General features: G+C 57.5%; 1 protein-coding gene across 3 annotated transcripts; it reads left to right on the top strand.

Moving 5' to 3' along the window:
- Positions 1–2,930: 2,930 nt before the first annotated feature.
- PPP1R9B (protein phosphatase 1 regulatory subunit 9B) lies at positions 2,931–20,134 on the top strand. Of its 3 annotated transcripts, none has more exons than XM_079132381.1 (10): positions 2,933–4,815; positions 8,769–8,901; positions 10,765–10,885; positions 12,750–12,854; positions 13,878–14,013; positions 14,499–14,651; positions 14,737–14,790; positions 17,657–17,886; positions 18,214–18,310; positions 18,493–20,134. In XM_079132381.1, exons 1-10 carry the CDS (start codon positions 3,442–3,444, stop codon positions 18,544–18,546), a joined length of 2,457 nt encoding a protein of 818 aa, XP_078988507.1. In that variant the 5' UTR covers positions 2,933–3,441; the 3' UTR covers positions 18,547–20,134. The 3 variants fall into 3 exon arrangements, with proteins under 3 accessions (XP_078988508.1, XP_078988507.1, XP_078988506.1); XM_079132380.1 differs by having other exon boundaries at positions 10,762–10,885; XM_079132382.1 differs by lacking the exon at positions 17,657–17,886 and having other exon boundaries at positions 2,931–4,815; positions 10,762–10,885.

Below are 20,134 nucleotides of genomic sequence, written 5' to 3'. Positions count from 1 at the left end.
CCCCATGTTTAAAGCAAGCAAGCCTCAAGGAACAGTCCTCAAAGAGCATCTTCCCAGGGGCCCTCATCAGATGAGGGTGTGTGGGAAGACAGGAGAGAATTATATCTGCCTTTGGCCTTTTAGCAAGCTCTGGGAAAGCTTCACCTTTCCCATGTACCTAGCTGTCTGGGTTGCAGTCATTGTCACCTCTCCTGGGCCTTGATTCATCCTCTCAGAGCACAGAGGGGTTACATGACTTGTCCAAGGTCACAGAGCTAAAAGGTTATAGGGTCAAGGTCAAACCCTGGCAGCCTAGCTCCTGGTCAACCTTGGGAGCCACTCTGTCCTCTACTCTGGCACAATAGAAATGAAAAAAATATCAATCAGAAGACCACCAGGCCCTTGACCCTCAAGGTTTCTCCACCAGGACCATGGGAATAATAAAAGAGTGTGCCGAGTTATCCTGGGGCGCTAGGGAATAGGTGGGTGTCATAGCCTGAGGGGTGTAAATAGGGTGGAAAGCCTTCAGTTTGGACGGTAACTCTCCCAAATGTAGCCCCCTCCTTGCAGGTGGGATCACTGCTCCATGGAGGCAGAGAGGATGGAGGAGGACATGACGCCCATTCCCCACCCATCTTACAGTGCAGACGCTTGGTGCCCTAGCCCAGGGGAAGAGTGCACTTACAGCTCCCTAAAAGCTTCTTCAGGAATCCTAGCTGGAGGTTGCTCAGCTAACCAGGAGCCCATGAAATAAGAATCCAGCTCATTAGCCTCAGTCACCCAAGGCCAGGGCTGGCTCCACCTTTTCGCATCCCAAAGCCCTTAAAGCGGTTTCACCCTCACAAATCTCTGGACAAGGGAGACCTGAGCATCCTAGTAATTCTAATTCACTCCAAGTTGCTGCAGAACTATTGTTAGGGGTCCCCAGGGTGCCTGCATCTGACAGTTGGTTTTCATTGCCTCCTCCCACCCTCAGAAGTTGGGGGCTCCCCACCTGGCCAGAAGCGTGGGCACAGACCCCTTGGACTGGGACTAGTTAAGATGACTCACTACAAAGGGTGTGGGAGATTCTGGGCAGAACACCCAGGGGCCTGCGCCCTCCTCCAATCCACAAAAGAGCTTCTGAGGACACTGCCCAAGTTCCCAGCCCCCAACTGGGTAAGCTTTTAGACCTCTCCCAACTGCCATAGCAGGTTTTGGAGTGGGGGTTCAAGCCCCAAACTTAAGCTTGGAAACCCAAATCCCAAAGTTTTCTCCTGAAAGAGGCCTCCTAAAAAGCATTAAAAAGGTAGTCCGGTGGGGAGTCTGAGGTTGGCTTCCTAGCTCTGTCCCATCCAGAAGTGCAAAATTGGGGAGGGGAATCGTCTCCTGTGTGACTGGGCAAAAGAGGTAGATGGCATTGCAAAGCCTGAGGTCTGGGTTCATTTCCAGTTCCAGCTCAGAACCCACATCTTCCCTCCCCATTGGCACCAGCCTTGAGATCCACTCTTGTGGTTCCTGGCCCCTTCCCATCCCAATATTCAGGGTTCCCAGGCGGCTTCCCCACACCCCATCCCCCCCCCCCCACACACACACGGAGCTCTTTAGCACGTGCTGATGGGTCAGTATCCCGCAAAACCCACATCCACCCGCTACAGTGGAGGGGTACCAGGCCAATGCTGAGGCAGTGGGAGATTAGGAAGAGGATGGAAGGGAAGGAGGGAGGTGGGGGGGGATGGCAGGCAGAGGCCGCAGGAAGGCCCGAGATGCAGGAAGCAGCTGGGAGGGGGGGGGGTGAGGCTTTGTGCCTGAGTTGTTCTCTGGGTCCTAGAGTCCACTCGGTTCATCTGGGATCTGCAGACTGGATCAACACATCTGGACATGTCCAGAGGACATGTCCATGTTCACCCCAGGACTCAGAGAGCTGTGGAAGGATAAAGGGCAGTCTTAAGCCCCTAATTGTGAATGTGAGGAATGAGGGAGCTTCAAAGCAGCTTTCTGGGTTTCCAGGACAGGGCATGTGTAGGTCACTGTCACCCCCCCACACACACTTGCAGGCTGTGTCCAGGATCCTTTAAATTAGAGACCCAAGTTAGAACTCTCACTGGGGAAACTTTGGCCCCAGGCCTCTAGAATTCCTTCTCCCCAACCCCTTTTTCCTGTTTGAGAGACAAGAATGTCCTGCTAAGGGCATGAAAACCGGAATTGGATCCTTTTCTATCCTGGGGTGTAGAGCAGGCAGGTGACAGGACATCTATTCAGACTTCCCAAGGGTAAAGGGCAGGTTTAGGGATTCCTAGCCACTTAGATGAGGGGTCCACCCCCTTTTGTTATTCCTCCTCCACCACTGCAAGGTCAATAACGCTTGGCCAAGGTTTTGCACCTTCCAAGATGCAAAAGATTTCTCATGGGAAACTGTTAAAATGCAGATCCCAGGGTCCAGCCTCAGATCTTCTCTTTCACAAGATTTGGGGAAAGGGCCCAGAAATCTGTTTTTACCAGTAGCCCAGCGATTTTTATGCTAATAAACCTGAAGCACTTCGAGGAACCCTAAGGACGTTGAGGGAAATGATCCTTTGCCCCTCCCCACAACCCCTCCTTCCCATTGGGAGAAGAGAGGGGCCGCACTGAGACCACCCTGGCTGAGTTGTCTCCCCCAAATTTAAATGGGAGTGCGTTTATGTGGGTCGTGATAAGCCGCAGAGGTTCGGATGGAAGGGCTGAAGAGAACTGGTCATGGTCCGGAGACAGCGGAAGGCTCGCCTCCAACCATAGGCAGGGGAAACGACACGCTGGGGTGGAGGGAAAGGGGAGGGCTCACAGGCTCCGGCCCCGGAAATCCGATCCCTTTAGGACCCAGAGGTGCCAGTCCCCCAGCGGCGGCGGCGAGAAGGGCAGCCGCTCGGTCTCCGGCAGCCGCCGCTCCGGCAGAGCCAGAGAAAGACCGAGGCTCGGGGCGCGGGGGGGAGGGAGGGAGGGAGGGAGGCGCGGCGGAGCGGCCCGGCCGGCCGAGCAGCCATGGGCGCTGGAGTGCCGGGCGCCCGGAGAGCCGAGGCCCCCGGCTGGAATGGGGGGCGCCCGCGACGCCAGCCCCGCTGACACCGCCTCGGACGATGTGAACCGGCGCCGCCGCCGCTGCTTCGCGGGCTGGGCGCGCGGTCCCAGCGGCCCCGGCCGCCGCTCTTCTAATTTGGGTGGGGGCGACCGCACCAGGCCGCTCGGGCTTTTGAAGGGGGGCTGGCTGTCTTTGGCAGCTTGATTGGGGGAGGCGACCCACACAGGGCGCTCGGAGATTTTTTTTTTCTTTTTTTTTTTTTTAGAGCGGGGTTAACTGTTTTTGGCAGCTTGGTTTCAGGAGGACCCTGAAAAAGGCCTTTCTGGTTTCCTTCTTCGGGGGCAGGGGGCGGTGGTCCCGACTTGGCCGGCCGCCTGCTGGAGGGGGGCAGCGGGGAGCGGGGGGATGCTAACCCGGCTCCCCCCACCATGATGAAGACGGAGCCGCGGGGGCCCGGGGGTCCCCTCCGGAGTGCCTCACCGCACCGCAGCGCCTACGAGGCGGGCATCCAGGCGCTGAAGCCGCCCGACGCACCCGGGCCCGACGAGGCACCAAAGGCGGCCCACCACAAGAAATATGGCTCCAACGTCCACCGCATCAAAAGTATGTTCCTGCAGATGGGCACCACGGCGGGGCCGCCGGGCGAGGCGGGCGGCGGCGCAGGCCTGGCCGAGGCCCCGCGGGCGCCCGAGCGCGGCGTGCGCCTGTCGCTGCCGCGGGCCAGCAGCCTGAACGAGAACGTGGACCACAGCGCCCTGCTCAAGCTGGGCACCAGCGTGTCCGAGCGCGTGAGCCGCTTCGACTCCAAGCCCGCGCCCTCGGCGCAGCCCGCGCCGCCGCCGCACCCGCCGTCCCGGCTGCAGGAGACGCGGAAGCTGTTCGAACGGAACATCCCGGCAGCCGCCGCCGGCGACAAGGAGGCCGCGGCGCGGCGGCTGCTGAGGCAGGAGCGCGCCGGCCTACAGGACCGGAAGCTGGACGTCGTGGTGCGCTTTAACGGCAGCACCGAGGCGCTGGACAAGCTGGACGCCGACGCCGTGTCGCCGACTGTCAGCCAACTCAGCGCCGTCTTCGAGAAGGCCGACTCGAGGACCGGCCTCCACCGTGGGCCGGGGCCCCCCAGGGCCGCGGCCGCAGGAGCCCCCCAGGTCAACTCGAAGCTGGTCAGTAAGCGATCCCGGGTGTTCCAGCCGCCGCCGCCGCCGCCCGCCCCGTCGGGGGATGCCCCTGCCGAAAAGGAGCGCGGCCCGGGAGGGCAGCAGCCTCCGCAGCACCGGGTGGCCCCCTCCCGGCCGCCCCCAAAGCCCCGGGAGGTGCGCAAGATTAAGCCGGTGGAGGTGGAGGAGAGCGGGGAGTCGGAGGCCGAGTCTGCACCCGGGGAAGTGATCCAGGCCGAGGTGACGGTCCATGCGGCCCTGGAGAATGGCAGCACCTCGGGAACCACAGCCAGCCCGGCGCCCGAGGAGCCCAAGGCCCAAGCGGCCCCCGAGGAGGAGGCGGTAACGGTGGCAGCGCCAGAGAGGGGAGTGGGCAATGGGCGGGTCCCGGACGTGGCCCCAGAGGAGGCAGACGAGTCCAAGAAGGAGGACTTCTCGGAGGCGGACTTGGTGGACGTGAGCGCCTACAGTGGGCTCGGGGAGGACTCTGGGGGTAGTGCCCTGGAGGAGGACGATGAAGAAGACGAGGAAGACGCGGAGCCCCCCTACGAGCCCGAGTCGGGGTGCGTGGAGATTCCGGGGCTCTCGGAGGAAGAGGATCCGGCCCCGAGCCGGAAGATCCATTTCAGCACCGCGCCGATCCAAGTGAGTGAACCCCCTGCCGCTCCCGCGCCGCCCCTGCCACGTGCACGCGGTCGCCCCCGCCTCGCTAGCGGGGTTTGGCAGGCTGAGTCAGCCCCTGCCACCCAGCCCCCTTCCCAGAAGTTCCCACCCTAAGGGGGGCGTGGGGGAGTTCCAGCTGTTTGTCAAAGGGGGACGATTTTCAGGTCTGCGACTGGTCGACCTGCCCCGACCTGCCCTCTGGTTCCTCCGCCTTCTGCCCCGCCCAGCACCGCAGCACAGGCCCTGCCCCGTGTGGGCTCTGGGACACCTGCTTTCCCTTCCTCTCCCAGACATTCCTTACTCCAGAGGCTGCCAGAGGCTGGGACTTGGATGCTGTGAAAGGGCGTGGGTGTCCTCAGGAGACTCTCCCCACCGATGACTTGCTCCACTCGGAGAAAGAGGGGTCAGGGGGCTTAGAAACACTTGCTGCTCTCCCCTGTAGGGGAGCTGGCTCGGGTAAGGGAGTGGGGAGTCAGAAACTTCCCAAAACAAAGATGCAGGGGATGGTGTCCCTTCCTCCTCCCTGTGTGTACCCCCACCCCAACTTTACAGAAGTGAAAGAGGGAAGCAGATCGTGAGGGTGAGCAGGGCCATGGGCATGTGACTGGGGCTGAGGGAAGGGCCCAGGCACTGGGGCTCTATTCCCTGGGGTCTGTGCTGGGCTGGCTTCCCATATCCCTCATTGCATAGGGTGGGGAAACTTCTGTTACCCTTGAGGGGGAAGGCCTTCTGCAGACCATGAAGGAGAAGGGGTGGGGCTGGGAGATCCCAAGGGTGCCTGGCAGAGACCCACAAGCCTTTGCTCTTGGCTGCTCAATAGAACAGACTCCTGTGGCCTTAGCAGGCCCCAAGTGCTCTTACCACATTCTCTGAGTACCCTGAAAGACCGTGGGAGCTTCCCCTTTTGGGGGGTCTCAGTTTGCACTCCCATCCCCACCACCACTGCTGATAATTGGTTTGCCTGTGCTTTGAGATCCTCAAAATAGTGCTGTTGAGGAAGGAATGTCCCTTGGGAGGAATTAAGAACCTGAGCCCTCCACCCCACTGCCCTCCACTTTTGACTGACATATTCAGCTTTGATGATTCTCACCACCCCAGACTCATCTGTGCTTGGCCCCAGGTCTGCGCTTTGGAAGTATCCAAGTCCCAGGACTTTCCTTGGCCTGAACCCTGTCCAGCTTTTACCCTCCCAGCCAAGCCCCATCTGTTTGCTTGCAGTCTCCATAACTACTGGACACTGAAGCTGCCCAAGTTTCTCTCTCCCTATCCAGAGTTCTCACCCTCTGCCCTCTCCTGCCTCCCAGCCTAGCAAGAGCCTAAGTAAAAGGTTAAAGGAGAGTGGCTGTTGTTCTTCCCCGAGGCCTGCCTCTTGCCCTGGCTCAGACCTTAGGTGCCCTTTCCATCCCCTGTTCCCTCTGGAGGCAGTGAGATCCTGAAGTGAGTGGAAGATGTGTTATTCCTGGGAGGGAGTCAGGAGGCCCCCACCCCTGCCCCCACCGGCAGTTGGATGCCCTCAGAGATGGAGTGTGGTCTGGACCTCTGTCTATATCTGACACCTTACCCTGATTTTTTGGTAAAAAATAGCACATGATTTGGAGCAGTGCTTCCCGACTCCCTAGTGACTATGAGACTGGCCGCCCAGCATGAGAGCCAAGGCGCTATGTAGGCTCTGAGTGACTTTTGGCCATGCTGGGGATTTCCTCCTACCCACCTTGATGCAGGGGCTGCAGGTTTCTTCTCCCTGCCTCCACCTGAGTCCAGGGTTCTCTCTTCCTCCAGTGACCCAGTTGTTGCCCTTATAGAAGTGGAGTATTTCATGAAGGACAGAGAATGTAGTTCCAGACTATCGCCTGGGAGGTGGGACTGGGCCCAAGGCCATTTAATAGGAGAGGGTGTTGGGTTGGTTCCTCTGAACCTGAGACCTGGAATTCCTGCAGGGGGGCAGGATTTGAAAGGTGAACAGGCGCTAGGAACAGTGGCACATGCCTGCAATCCCAGCGACTCAGGAGGTTGAGGTAGGAGGATGGTAAGTTGGAGGCCAACCTCAGCAACTTAGTGAGAGCTTCAGCAATTTAGGGAGACCCTGTCTCAAAAAATAAAAAGGACTGGGGATGTGACTCATATGTGAATATTTCCACCTGGCAGACCTGGGTTCAATCCCTATTTCCAAAAGAAAAAGAACAGAAAAGAAAAATGAACAGGATTTGATAGGCTGAGGAAAGAGGGGAGGGCAAGGTCCATGACAGGATGGGAGGGTGCTTGGGAGGTCACAGTGGTGGTAGTGGGGTAACAAGGAAAGGAATGGAGGACCCTCTGTCCTAGAGCAGAGGGTGAGGGGGCCTCAGATGCAAAAGTGGGCTAAAGCCAGTTCACTGGAGCTAGTTTTACCCCAGCCCCCATCCCAAGGCCAGGAGCACTTGTGCAATGGGAACACAGTCACTGGTCACCTACCTGCCAGCGCCCAGCTGGGTGTGGTCCCATCCTACCCAGCCACTGACTGACGCTTGCGACTTGGCCAGTGGACCCAGTGTCTTGGTTTGTATGTGGAATGGGTGTCCTGTTCCTTCGAGGGGCTTGGGCTACTGACCAGATGTTGGGAAAACAGCCCACTGACCACTGCACAGGGCCAGATGAGCCCATGGGCCCGAGCCTGAGTGCCTCTGCTGCTGTGACATTGTGGGCACTGAACTAAGGACCACATAGGCCCCTCCTAGCTATGCTTCTAGTTAGTCCTATAAGCACGCATCCCCTTCCACCATGGCAGTGCGCCTCTGTGGTAGGGGGTGGGGATGACATGGAGCAGGCCCAAACAAAGGCATGGGCCAGCTCCTGGAGCAGAGGGGGCCCTGGCAGGGTCCTTGGGGAGACAGTGTCCCACTGCAGCTCCTCAGGCCCAGGTCCACCCTCCCAGTCCCCACTTGGCTCCAAGTAGTGCCAGCCTGTCACCGCAGGCAGTGAAGCCAAACATGGTACCCCAAACAGTGCTCATTATACTCCCATGGGGCACCCTGCCTGTGAACAGAATCGGGCATTCCCACAGAGCTCCTGGCCCACCTTCCTCTGGTCCTTTGAGGGAAGGTGGGAGTGGGGAGTTCCCCTTGACTGAGAGATCCAGGAGGAGGGAGACCACAGAGAGGTACAGGGGATACCATGGCAGAGGCAGAGAGGCTGCCACTTCCCTGGGCCCCTGGCCCTTTCAGGGTATGTGTCCTAGGGTCTCTGCCTGGGCCTCCTTGTACACAGGAGGCACCACTCAGCAGCTAGTCCAGAGGGACACAGGCCTGGGCATAGGGGCCCAGCTTCTACCTTTGCTCTTGCCCTCAAGGTGCACTTGGAGTTGGAGGGCCTGCCCTTCTCCATGACCCTCCTCCCCTACTCCCAGTGTCCACCTCAGGTGCCAGGCAGAATGGGGTCCTGTCTGGCTCTCCCCATCCCTCTCTCCTGTCCCCCACCCCACATCCAGCATCCTCCAGCATAGTCGCCATCCTTTCTCCTGCTCCTCTTCCTTCTTCCTCTTCTGCTCAGCAGTTCCCATCTGTCTGTCTTTCTGTCCCCCTCACCTGTCTGACCCCCGGGTCTTGTCCTTTGCTTTCTCTCTGCTCTGAGTGTCTATGTTCTTGAGCTTGTCAGCCTCTCCAGGAGCGCCTGTCTGTTCCTGCACAGACCTGCTGTGCTAGTTCTGGCTGCTGTGTGGCTGAGGCCAGCTGGGTGCCTTTCTTTCTTGCCCCCCACCCCCGGGCTTCAGAACTTTGCTCAGAGCTGGGGTCATCCCAGGACTGGGGGAGGCCTCATCTCAGGTCCGCCTGGGGATCAGGGAAGGGCCTGTGGCAGGAGTGGCACAGGGGCATCAGTGGGGCTCGGCTTGCTGCCTCAGCCTTTTCATGCCAGTTCTGCCCTTGCCCCTTTGGGGCCTCTGACGAGCTGCCCTTCCGCAGGTGTTCAGCACCTACTCCAACGAGGACTACGACCGGCGCAATGAAGACGTGGATCCCATGGCGGCCTCTGCAGAGTATGAGCTGGAGAAGCGAGTGGAGAGGTTGGAGCTGTTCCCTGTGGAGCTGGAGAAGGGTGAGAGGCCTGGTCTAGGCCCCCGGGCTCGCCTGGGCTCCTCTCTGGTGTCAGTCTGAGCAGCGCGCCCGAGCTCTCACAGACACGCTTGGGCCGCGGCAGCCTTACCTGGCCCTCCCTCAGGAGTGCCCCACAGCCACTCTGCACTCTAGCCCAGCCGCTCCTGCCCGTCATTCAGTTAACAGACCATGGTGGGCTAGGCCCTGGGTTCTCTTGGAGGGTTGGTGATGGGCCAAACCAGGCACCCTCCCTCAGGAGGTGTCCCCCTCAGGGAGACCAGCAGGGAGCAGACATGGATGAAGGAGCTATAACAGGTGTGGGCAGGGAGGATTGCTGCTGTAAAAGCATTTAACAGGACCTGACCTGACCAGACATGGGGGCTCCTAAGGGGGTAATGTTGAGTGAAGCTTGAAGAGGAGGAACGCAGGGGAGTGAAGGAGAGAGGGAGGGGCTTGGGTGCATTTTCCCAGACCACGACCTCTCCCCTGAGATGGATTGGGAGCCATTGCAAGGCATGGGAAGGTGTTCTAGAAGGACCACAGCAAGTGATGCAGGTTCAGAAGTGGATGGAGAGACCACTGTGGCGTGGACGAGGTGGTGGGTGGATCAGTGGGGCCTGGTGGGGATCTGGCTCATCAGGCTGTGAGGGGGTGGGGTGCTTCCTGGGCCTGGCAGCAGGAGAGTGGTGGTGTCACCCCGCTGGAGGAGTGTCTGTGAGGGAAGGTCACCAGTTTGGATATCAGAGGCCCATGAGTTAGGCCAGACAGCTGTGGCTAGGGAAGAAAGCGAGCGAAAATAGGATCTCTGGTCAGTGAAGCTCTGAGTATAGATGAGACTGCTTGGAGAGGGACCAAAAGGATTAAGGCCAAGTCCTATCACAGACCACATCCCAGCCACACACTCCCTGCCTCCCTTTTATTGGCTCTTTTCAGCTATGCATAACATTAGGATTCATTTTGACATAATAATAAAAGCATGGAATATAATTTGCTCTAATGAAGTCCCCAGTACTTGCCCTTTCCCTTCCCTCTTCCCTCCCTTTACCTTCCCTTCCCTTTACTGATCTTTCTGCTATTAAATTTTAAGGTTTTTTTTTAATAGTTAGTGTCTTGTGGGTATACATAATGGTGAGGTTCACTGTGGTGTATTCATATAGGAACCCAAGAAAGTTAGGTCAGATCCATTCCACTGTTCTTCCCTTATCCCAGCCTTCCTCCTCCGCCTCAATTCTCATCATCTAGTCCACCTATCTTCCTTGTATTTTAATGGAATCCCATGCCCCCGTCCCCACTTTTTCTCTTCCCCTCTTATTTTGGACTAGACCACATATCAGAGAAAACATCCAACCTTTGACTTTTTGGGTTTGGCTTATTTTGTTAGCATTACAGTCTTCAGATCCATCCATTATCAGCACATGCCAAAACTTCCGTGCTCTTTGTGGTTGAGTAACACTCCATTGTGCATATATACCACACTTTCCTAATCCATTCGTCGGTTGAAGGGCACCTAGTTTGGCTCATAGCTTAGCTGTTGTGGATTGTGCTGCTACCAGCATTGCTGTGGCTGCGTCACTGCAGTGTCCAGCCATGCACCCTTACCTGCACGTGTGGTAGTCTCCCACACCTGCCTGCATACCCTGCTGCCCCTGAGCTCTTTAAAAGGGGCAAGGGGAGTGAATGAACCAAGAGCCATTCTTGGTGGCCTGGCAAAGGGGGTAGACAGAACCATGTCCTTCCCTTTCCCAGTTGTAGGACATCCTCTAAGCTTGGGGACTGCCTCCTGCTGGGGAGCTGCTCCCTAGAGTGAGGGTTCAGGTTGAAGGATGTTTCACTGTCCCTAATATCTTGCCCTTCTGTCCAGCAGACTCCGAGGGTCTGGGCATCAGCATCATTGGCATGGGGGCCGGGGCTGACATGGGCCTGGAGAAGCTGGGCATCTTCGTCAAGACTGTGACGGAGGGTGGCGCAGCCCATCGGGACGGCAGGTACCGCCCCCCCACCCTCCCCACTCTCGTTCAACCCCTTCCCCAACATCATCTGTGGAGCCAGCCACTGGGTGGGGGACAAGCTGTTCCTGGGAGGCATGCACGCTCTGTGTGGTTCAGATGTGTGTGGAACGCTGCGTTGCCAGGTGCCGTGCCAGGCCCTGGGATATGCAGTGGACAAACAGATGGGAACCCCTCCCTCGTGGTGCTTGTGTTCTGGAGGAGGTGTGGTGAAGACGGGACTGTGTGTCTTGTGCATGTTGGCTTTGTGCGGGGAGCACACGCTGTTTCTGGAGCATGTTTGAGCATTTCTTTCACCAAATAAATACTCACTGCCTGGCTAGTGCCAGTCCATGGGCTGGTGCCAGGCCCCAGGCAGTCAGTGTTGAGGGCCTGCCCTCAGGAAGCTGGCAGTGTAGTAAGGTAGGAGGACACCAGACAAGGAATACCCAGAAAGTGGCAGAATGGAGAACAATACATAAAGGCAGAACACAGGAGGGCTTGCTCTCTCTGGGAGTGAGGAAGGCCTCCTGGAGGAAGTGATATGGGAGCTGTGAGCTCAAGGCTGGACAGGAGTTGGCCAGGCCCAGCAAGTGCAGAAAGTTCCAGGCAGGGAAGCAGAAGGCAGGCAGGATGGCTGGCACTTTGAGGGCCAGGGGATCCAGGTGTGGATGTGACCAGACCAACTGGGGGTGTGCTCTGGGGGCAGGGCCGCTCTCTGCCTGTGTGCCGTGTGCGCCTGTGCCAAGCATCTGTGATGCAGGGATAAGTCCTGTGGGCCCGAGGAATCAGGGAGGGTTTTATGGAGCTCTGGGCCAGCCCAGTCACACCTGTGTCAGTGATTCCCCTGTGTGATGCTGCCGGGGGAGGCAGGGTTGGGGTGAACAGTGCTGTTGGCACCCCCCATGGAGGCTGTGAGAGGTTAGCATCAGGAATCCTTTGTGGTGGCACCTCCAAACCCAGACCCCGTCCTGTGACAGAGATGAACAGGTGTCCTTGTGAGAGCTGGCTGACCTTGGGGTCATGTTGGGAGAGTCTGGTTCCCCGTTCAGGGGGTTTCTGCCTTTTGCGGCCCAGGTGGCATGGAGAGGGGTAGGGAACAGAAAGGGGGACTGTTCCTACTCTTGTATTTACCCCCTCTCCCTCCCAGTTGGAATTTTCCAGAGCCTGTCCCCTTGTCACCTGCTGGTTGGGGAGGGTGTGGTGTGCATGAGTGTGTCCATAGGCTCATGCCACATGGGGGGTTGGGACATGTGGGGCTGTATAATAGACTGTCTCCATTTCCACGTGGCGCCCGGAGAGAAAGCTTGGAGTTCTCCAAGCAGAGGGCAGTGGAGGAAGGAGGTGCTCGCCTGGGCAGTCCAGGCTCCCTCACCCCATCTCTCCCCTGGGTGGAGGACAAGGCCTCTAGAGCCAGCGCTCGAGTGCCTGTGGGGTGCTCCCTCATCAGTTGTGGTGGGGGTGAGCATGAGGGTGCTGCTGAGGTCTGAGACTTTTGGGAAAACGTCTGGGGACTCTGGTCTGGGCAGAAGTGTCCATGTAAGAGGGCAACACAGGACATGTGTGCATGGCAGACATGAACTCTGAGGATGTCACACCACCCTGTTGAGTGTGATGGAGGAGGGGGCAAGAGTGTGATTGTTACAGGAAGTATACCAGCCCCCTCTCCCAGTCCTAGACACTGTGTCTGGGTAGCTTGCCAGGCTCTTATGCCCACACAGGTGGGCCTGGTCAATACCTAATCCTCTGGTCTCATAAATATTTCACAGGTAGACGAACCTCGAGTTTCTGATGGGAGGGGTTCATCTGTACTCCAGCTTCACAGTTCCCTCATGACCCCCTTAACCAATGTCACCTTCCCTAGGATCCAGGTGAATGATCTCCTGGTGGAGGTGGATGGAACAAGTCTGGTGGGAGTGACTCAGAGTTTTGCAGCCTCTGTGCTCAGGAACACCAAGGGCCGAGTGCGGTGAGAGCCCAAGAGGTGGGGACAGGTGGGATGGGAGCAGGCAGGAGGCTGGCCCTCATGTGACCACTCTGTCCACCTGCTCACCTTTAGTCAAGGTTCCACTGGTTCCTTGTCTGCAAAAATTTCTGTGTCCATAGTCCCTTACCCCAGGCCTGACTTCCCACCCTGAGCTCCCTGGCCACTGTTGGCCACCTGTACTCAGGTTTCTAGGCCCACCATCATGCTCCTCCACACTGTCCACTTGGGCTTATTCTCCTTTTCCCCTGCCTGTCTCTGGCTCCCTCATTGGAAAACCAAGATGTACATGCTGAATGCCAATCAAACTAGGCTCCTCTCATCTGCAGCTCAAACCACCCTCGCAACTAGCCCCATGTAATCCTGGAAAGACTGCTCCCTAAACCCACAAACCCAGGGATTAGATTCCAAGTTCCCCATGTGCGTTTCATCTCTGGCCTAACATTAAGGATCACTCCCTGCCCCCTCCAAGAGGGGCACTGCCCCCAGGAAAGGGTGGTGGAGAGAAACAGGATGTGGGTGGCCACGGGAGGAGGGGCTGGTGCCTGGAAGTTCCACTATTTCCTCTCCATCCTAATCTCCAGTCAGCATCATCCCGCCCCTTCCTGAAGCTCAGGGACTTGGAGCCAACCCAAGACACACCCCCAGCTCCAGCCCTGCAGGGGTGGGTCGTCTTTGCCATTCCCCTGCCTCCTTTTGTCCCATGTGGTAGTGAGAGAGCCCCCTGTACTGGCGGCTCCTAAGCTTATGTCCTCTGCAGCCCAGCCCAAAGTTTGGCTGATATCCACCTTCGGCGGACTGGCCAGGTGGGCCTTCCTGCCTCCTCTGGGAAGGAAACCCAGTAAGGTGCCCAGTTCCCCCATTCATTATTAACACTGCAGCCTCTGGACTCAGCCTCTCGTTTCACCTTCCCTGGGAGGGCCTGGGCTTGGAGAGGGGAGCACCAGCAGGGAGGTGCTGGCATTACCAGCTGAAGACAGGCAGGGGATGACACTGGTGCCCCTGCAGGTTTATGATTGGCCGGGAGCGGCCGGGAGAGCAGAGTGAAGTAGCCCAGCTAATTCAACAGACCTTGGAACAAGAGCGATGGCAGCGGGAGATGATGGAGCAGAGATACGCCCAGTATGGGGAGGATGATGAGGAGGTAGGGACTCTGGACCTGTCTGGTGGCTTGGTTGCCCTCTGCTGGCCAGATGGAGCAGTACAGACATCTCCTTCTAGGCTTTCCCAGGCTTGGTAAAGAAGCCCAAACCCCTCTGTGGAGCCCCCAGTCTGAGAGAGGAAAAGCAGATCCTTCACTCAAAGAACCCCTAGTCTGATGAAAGAGTTATACCCTTTGTCTTCAGAGAGCCTTCCTGATCCTCAGGGGATCTAACCTAAGGAGGGAGACAGGTCCAGACCTCTGGGGATACATACTGTGAAGGGGACAGTATGGGCTGTTTTTCAGGGTCCTAATCTTATAGGGAAACTACCTCTGCATTAAGGGGTCTCCCTGGGCTATTGGGGGAGGCATGGACCACACCCCTGGCCAGCTCAAAGTGTGCCATGGGCAGATAGCTACTGGTCTCAGCTCTGGTCACAGGGTTGCTGTGGTGGGTGGGGCCCACGGCCACCTGTCTCCCTTCACAGACAGGGGAATATGCCACTGACGAGGATGAGGAGCTGAGCCCCACGTTCCCAGGTGGCGAGATGGCCATTGAGGTGTTTGAGCTAGCGGAGAATGAAGACGCGCTGTCTCCTGTGGACATGGAGCCTGAGAAGCTGGTGCACAAGTTCAAAGAGGTGGGAGGAGGGTCCTGGGTGATGGGGTGAAGGTAGGCGGTGGCCTGCCCTGCTGGAGCTGAGTGCTACCCCCTCTGCCCTGCAGCTCCAGATCAAGCACGCTGTGACTGAGGCAGAGATCCAGCAGCTGAAAAGGAAGGTGAGAGTGCCTGTGGGCGCACGTGTGCTGGCGGGCGCGTCTGCCTGTGTGTTAAGAAGCAGGCCTGAGGGCCGGAGGGAGGATCCCCACCCTCCAACCTGCAGCAGTTGACACTCATAGTCCACCCACGACCACAGATGCTCGAGGAGCAGACTACCGTGAGGGGAGGGAACGCAGTCCAAGAGCTCGGGCTCCAGCCCATCTGTTCCACCATTCATTTGCCGCTCTGGCCTCCGTCTCTTCAACTGTTAAGGTGGGGCCAAAATACTAGCAGCGCCATAGGAGCCTGGTGAGGGTTAAACGAGATAATACACAGCCCCTCGCACAGGAGGTGATCAGTCAGAAGTTAGTGTTAGCTGTCACACTGCAGCAGGCTAAGTTGAGTTCTAGATGTCTTGATGTTGATATTGTCCCACACACTTCTTCCATGTGCAGGCTGAGTGTTAAGTACAAACTGCCCAGAGGTACACACGCTGAACCCAGGTACACAGTACCCGCAGACCCAGACACCTACACTCACGCTCTGTACAGACTTTTTAATCACAGGACGGTGCACCTGTGCTTCCTGTAACAGTCCTCCCGGGGCCATTAGCAGGGGACATGGACCCACTGCCCTTGAGTGCTCTGAGACACACTGGTGTGACCATCATTCAGAGCACCTGGCTTGGGAAGAGGGTTACAGGACATGCATATTTTCACCTGAGCAAGCAGCACAGATGCTAATGCTGACAGCGCCAGCTGGTGACATGTGACATACAAACATGCATATGTCCCTGCACAGATGCTTACAAGAACACTGGGTGCCAGCACTCTCGCAGGTATGTAGATACACAGACTTCACAGTGAAGGAGTTTCAAGCCCCATGAGGCTTCTCGCGTGGGAGAGATGGGTCTGGAGGGGCCATGCAGATCCAGGCCACCTAGGTACTCCTGTACACACACTACCACTTGTGCATGGAGTGGGCGGGATTAAAGCGGCTGAGGCAGAGGAAGGGCATTCCTCACAGGGAGACAAGCTAGCTTGGAGGCTGACTCTGGGAGAGGACATCAGGTAGCAGTGCCAATCCTGTGGTGGGCAGGCCGGACTAGGGTGGGCTCTGGCCAGCAGGGTGCTGTGTCCTAAGGACTCTAGCCTTGTTCTTATAGATGGCATGGGGCTGTATAGTCACTGGGGGTTTTCAGAAAGTCACTGCCCAAAAAAGTGGGAGGATGTGAGGGTGGGCAGGACTTGGAGGCAGGCCAGCTGGTTGGAGGCTGGGCAGTACCTGTCAGGGTGGCCCAGGACTACCCAGAGACAAGCTAAGGGTGTGGAAAGGAAGGGTGCGTTGGAGCCTCATTTTCAGGGTTGAGGTGACAGGTCATGTTCCTGGGTGTATGCAGGGCATTCAAGGAGAAGGGCGAGTTGGAGTTGTGTCCAGGGGCACAAAGGGGGGGCCTTTTTTTTTTTTTGTACTGGGGATTGAACCCAAGGGCATTTTATCACTGAGCTATATCCTCAGTCTTTTTTATTTTTTAGTTTGAGACAGGGTCTTGCTAAGCTGCTTAGGGCCTCACTAAGTTGCTGAGGCTGGCTTTGAACTTGAGATCCTCTTCCTCAGCCTCCTGAGTCACTGGGATTATAGGTGTGCACAATTGTGCCTGACCTAAGGGGGCCTCCAATTTACAGACAACTGCGGTGTCACTTCTAGATGGCTGGCACTGTTCCAGTCACTCCCCATGATGGGCAAAAGCAGAGTTGGTCCTTGTCCTCACACAGCTTAGTCTGCATGCCAGTGACTGTTGTTGCAAGCTGACATGGGACTCTGTAGGAAAGGACAGGGTTACTGAGCACCTAGAGCAGAAAAAACCTGGCCAGATGAGAACGGGCTGTGTTGTGCTGCTGGAGTCACAGGGAGCTTCTCTGAGGCAGTGGTAGATGGAGTAGAGAGCAGAGGACAAACTGGTTAGGAATAACTAGCAAGAGAGAGAGTAGATGCCATTTCCCACAGAGGGAACATCATATGCAAAGGCCCGGTGGCAAGTCTAAGAGTCTACAGGAAGGCTTGTTTAGCTGAGACACAAAGAACAAAGTGGCAGGGCAGGGGCTTGAGACTGTTCTGGGGTGACTGAAATAGTTGTACCTTTTAACAGGTGAGCAAGTCTGGAAAGGAGGCATTGGTTTATGCAGCTGGGGGCTCTGGTTTAGCATATGGGGCCTGTGAGGAGCCTGGGGGATAGGACTGAGCTGGGATTTGGGAATGAGTTGGGGTTGAAGCTTGGGATTTGGGGCCCAGCACACAGAGGTGGCATAGGAGGTAGGTCCCTGCTCCAGGTAGTGAGTGTGGAGAGAAAGAAGGGTCCAGGCTAAGCTGTTGGGGACCAAAATTTACCTGGGAGCTGAGAGAGACTGGGTTGTTCAGGAAGCCCCAGAAGCATCAGCAGTCAGGACTGCAGAAAGGACAGAGTGCAGTGGTGACCCTCACCATTGCTGATGTGTTGCCTTTCACATCTTCCATCTCATCGGTGTTAAAAGCTCCCTTGAAAGCTTGAGGGGGATGGTTGGTGATAGTTGTCACTCCTGTTTTACAGATGGGAGGGCTTAGGCTTGAGACAGAAGCTGCAAGAGCTAGTCAGTGACTAACAGAGGCCTCCTGCCTCCTTGGGAGTATGGGGCAGTGACAGGGACCCTGGCTAGGAATCCTGAGGCTGAAGTCCCACCTCTTCCCTGGGTTTCAGTTCCCAGACTCAGCCAAGGAGAGTGAATAGTTGGGGGGCAGTGGGTTTCATAGCTGCAGGAATCCTCGGGAGATTCTGGCCCCAATGCCAGACTGGGATGCCCTTGAGCTGGCTCTGGCCCACACCAACCCAGGGCCACTCCTCCCTCTCAGCTGCAGAGCCTGGAGCAGGAGAAGGGGCGCTGGCGGGTGGAGAAGGCACAGCTGGAGCAGAGTGTGGAGGAGAACAAGGAGCGCATGGAGAAACTGGAGGGCTACTGGGGCGAGGCCCAGAGCCTGTGCCAGGCTGTGGACGAGCACCTGCGGGAGACCCAGGCCCAGTACCAGGCCCTGGAGCGCAAGTACAGCAAGGCCAAACGCCTCATCAAGGACTACCAGCAGAAGTACGTGGTAGGAGGCTGTGGGTCCTGGGCCCCAGAGTATTGAGAGGACTTCGGTGGCAGTCCCTATCCCCTCCCCTGAGCAGGGAGACAAGGAGCACAGAGACTGGAGGACCCCAAGGTGGGGTACCTGGGCCTGGAATGGCTAGGCCCCTGAGGCAGCACAGGGCCAGGCCTTAGAGACCTTAGGAGACCTGGGACCTCCTGATCTGAGAAGCAGCGTAGCACAGCTGGCGGGTGGAACTGAGGACAGGGCTGAGACCTGATTCTTCCCTGGACAGAAGCCAGACCACACACCCTTACCTAGCATTTGTCCATTCCTGTATCCAGGGAGATCGAGTTCCTGAAAAAGGAGACTGCCCAGCGACGGGTTCTGGAGGAGTCAGAGCTAGCCCGGAAGGAGGAAATGGACAAGCTCCTGGACAAGGTAGGCCAAGGGGTACCCTGGGGGCAGGGCCCTGTGAAGGGAGCAGCATGTTGCCCCAGCTAGCACCTGTGAACCCCAAGATGCAGCTAGCTTGGAACTCGGGGTCGTTTCCTCACTGGGGTGGTAGAGGGAGCAGGGTCATGTCTGGTGCCCAGGCTTGACCACCAATCCTTGTTTTCCAGATCTCAGAACTGGAAGGAAACCTGCAAACACTGAGGAATTCCAATTCTACTTAACAGGAATCATTCCTTGACCAGACAATAATAATCCCCTCCCATTGTCCTCCCTCCCCTGTCCTCAATATCCCACCCCACCCTCTTTCTGCCTGGGGACAGGTGCCCCGACTCCCCCTACCCTTCCACCCCACCTCCCCCAGCTTCAGGGACCAGAGGGCCCATATCACAGGCCCCCTTAAGGTGGCCCGGGCAGACAGTGGTGGCTGGAAGGGTGGCCTCCTTCTTGCCCTATAGGGCTGAGGCACAGAGGCCAAGGGAAGCTTACGGCTGGCCTGGGTGGTGGATGGACATGTGGACCTGCAGAACAAACTGCCAGACTTTACAACCTCCAGCCTTTGTCTCTGGACTGGAGTGGGGCTGAGGCTCTCCCAGCATCTCGCCAACTGGAGGCTGCTCCCTACCCATGGGGCTCTGGGTGCCCCTGGGCCTCTTGACTTGAGATTCTACCTTCTTGGCCCTCCCTCTCCCCTATCATTGTGCTGTCTGTTGCATTCTGACCCTCCTGCTTGGGGTGGGGGTTGCCTCAACACCTCCCATACCTGTTCCCTATCCTGGGAAGGATAGAGCCCACCCCAGAGTCCAGCGGCTGGGCCTGGCCCTGCACTGATTTCTTATGTATCCTTCGGGAAAAGGGGAGTGAGAGTGGAGGAAAGTCGAGTCCAGGACACCTGGTCCCCAGCTCCCCCTTTCCTGGAAAGAGCAGCAGCCCTCAATTTCTCCTTGTGCCTCCCCTCTCCCAGGTGCCAAATAGCCATAACCTCCTCCTGAACTGTTCTGTGACCTCTCTGGGGTCCAGGTTTCCTGGCCAGCCTGGGAGTGTCAGGGAGGAGGGGAGGTCAACTTAGGGGGCCTGGTTGCAGAGACCCTGGTCTTAGGCAAGGGCAACATTTCTCACTGGAAAGCCAGGCCCCGCCCTTCCCAGCCCTGCCCAGGGCCACACTTGGAAGCCTTGTGCTAACATCGCAGAGATTCAGCCTCACCCTACCCTGCCCCGCCCGCGCTGTTTTCCACTGTTTTGACTGGAGGGCGAAATTTTACTACTCATCTTTTTGGAGACCAGGGCTGCCCTACTGGCAGCCTGCTTTCTAAGTGAAATCCACTCCATTTCCCCACTTCGACCCCAAATTGGGGCTTTGACTAAGGAGGTGAGACCCCCCCTCATGTCCCTCCCCTTTAAAAATCCATCTTGTTTTGCCACTTGCTCATGCCCCTGCCCCAAGCCCGGGTTTTTGTTCATTTTTTAAAAACAACCCCTTTCCATCCGTTTCGGCCTCTCCTTGTTCCCTGTAAATAGACCATTAACATCGATCAGTATTTCTTGCCCTCTCCTTCCCTCAGACGTGCCCCCACCCCCGGAAGAGCTGGCTGTCTCAGTGCCGGGCCCCTGTGCTTCACCCGGCCAGATGGAGGGGGCGGAGCCGGGTGGGCGGGGCCGCGGGGCGCTTCCGGCTTCTCGGGCTAGCGGCCGCCCCTGCCCCGTCCTTGGAGGACCCCGTCTCTGTATATAATATATATATGTATGTATTGTTCCCGGTTTTGTACGGACCATGCCCTCTGTCAGGTCATCCCCATAAAAGCAGCCCCCAGA

Source organism: Sciurus vulgaris (genome assembly GCF_902686455.1).
Source record: "Sciurus vulgaris genome assembly, chromosome: 3".
Classification (NCBI taxonomy): Eukaryota; Metazoa; Chordata; class Mammalia; order Rodentia; family Sciuridae; genus Sciurus; species Sciurus vulgaris.
Note: the sequence above shows the minus strand (reverse complement) of the source record. Positions and strands in the feature narration are given on the sequence as shown.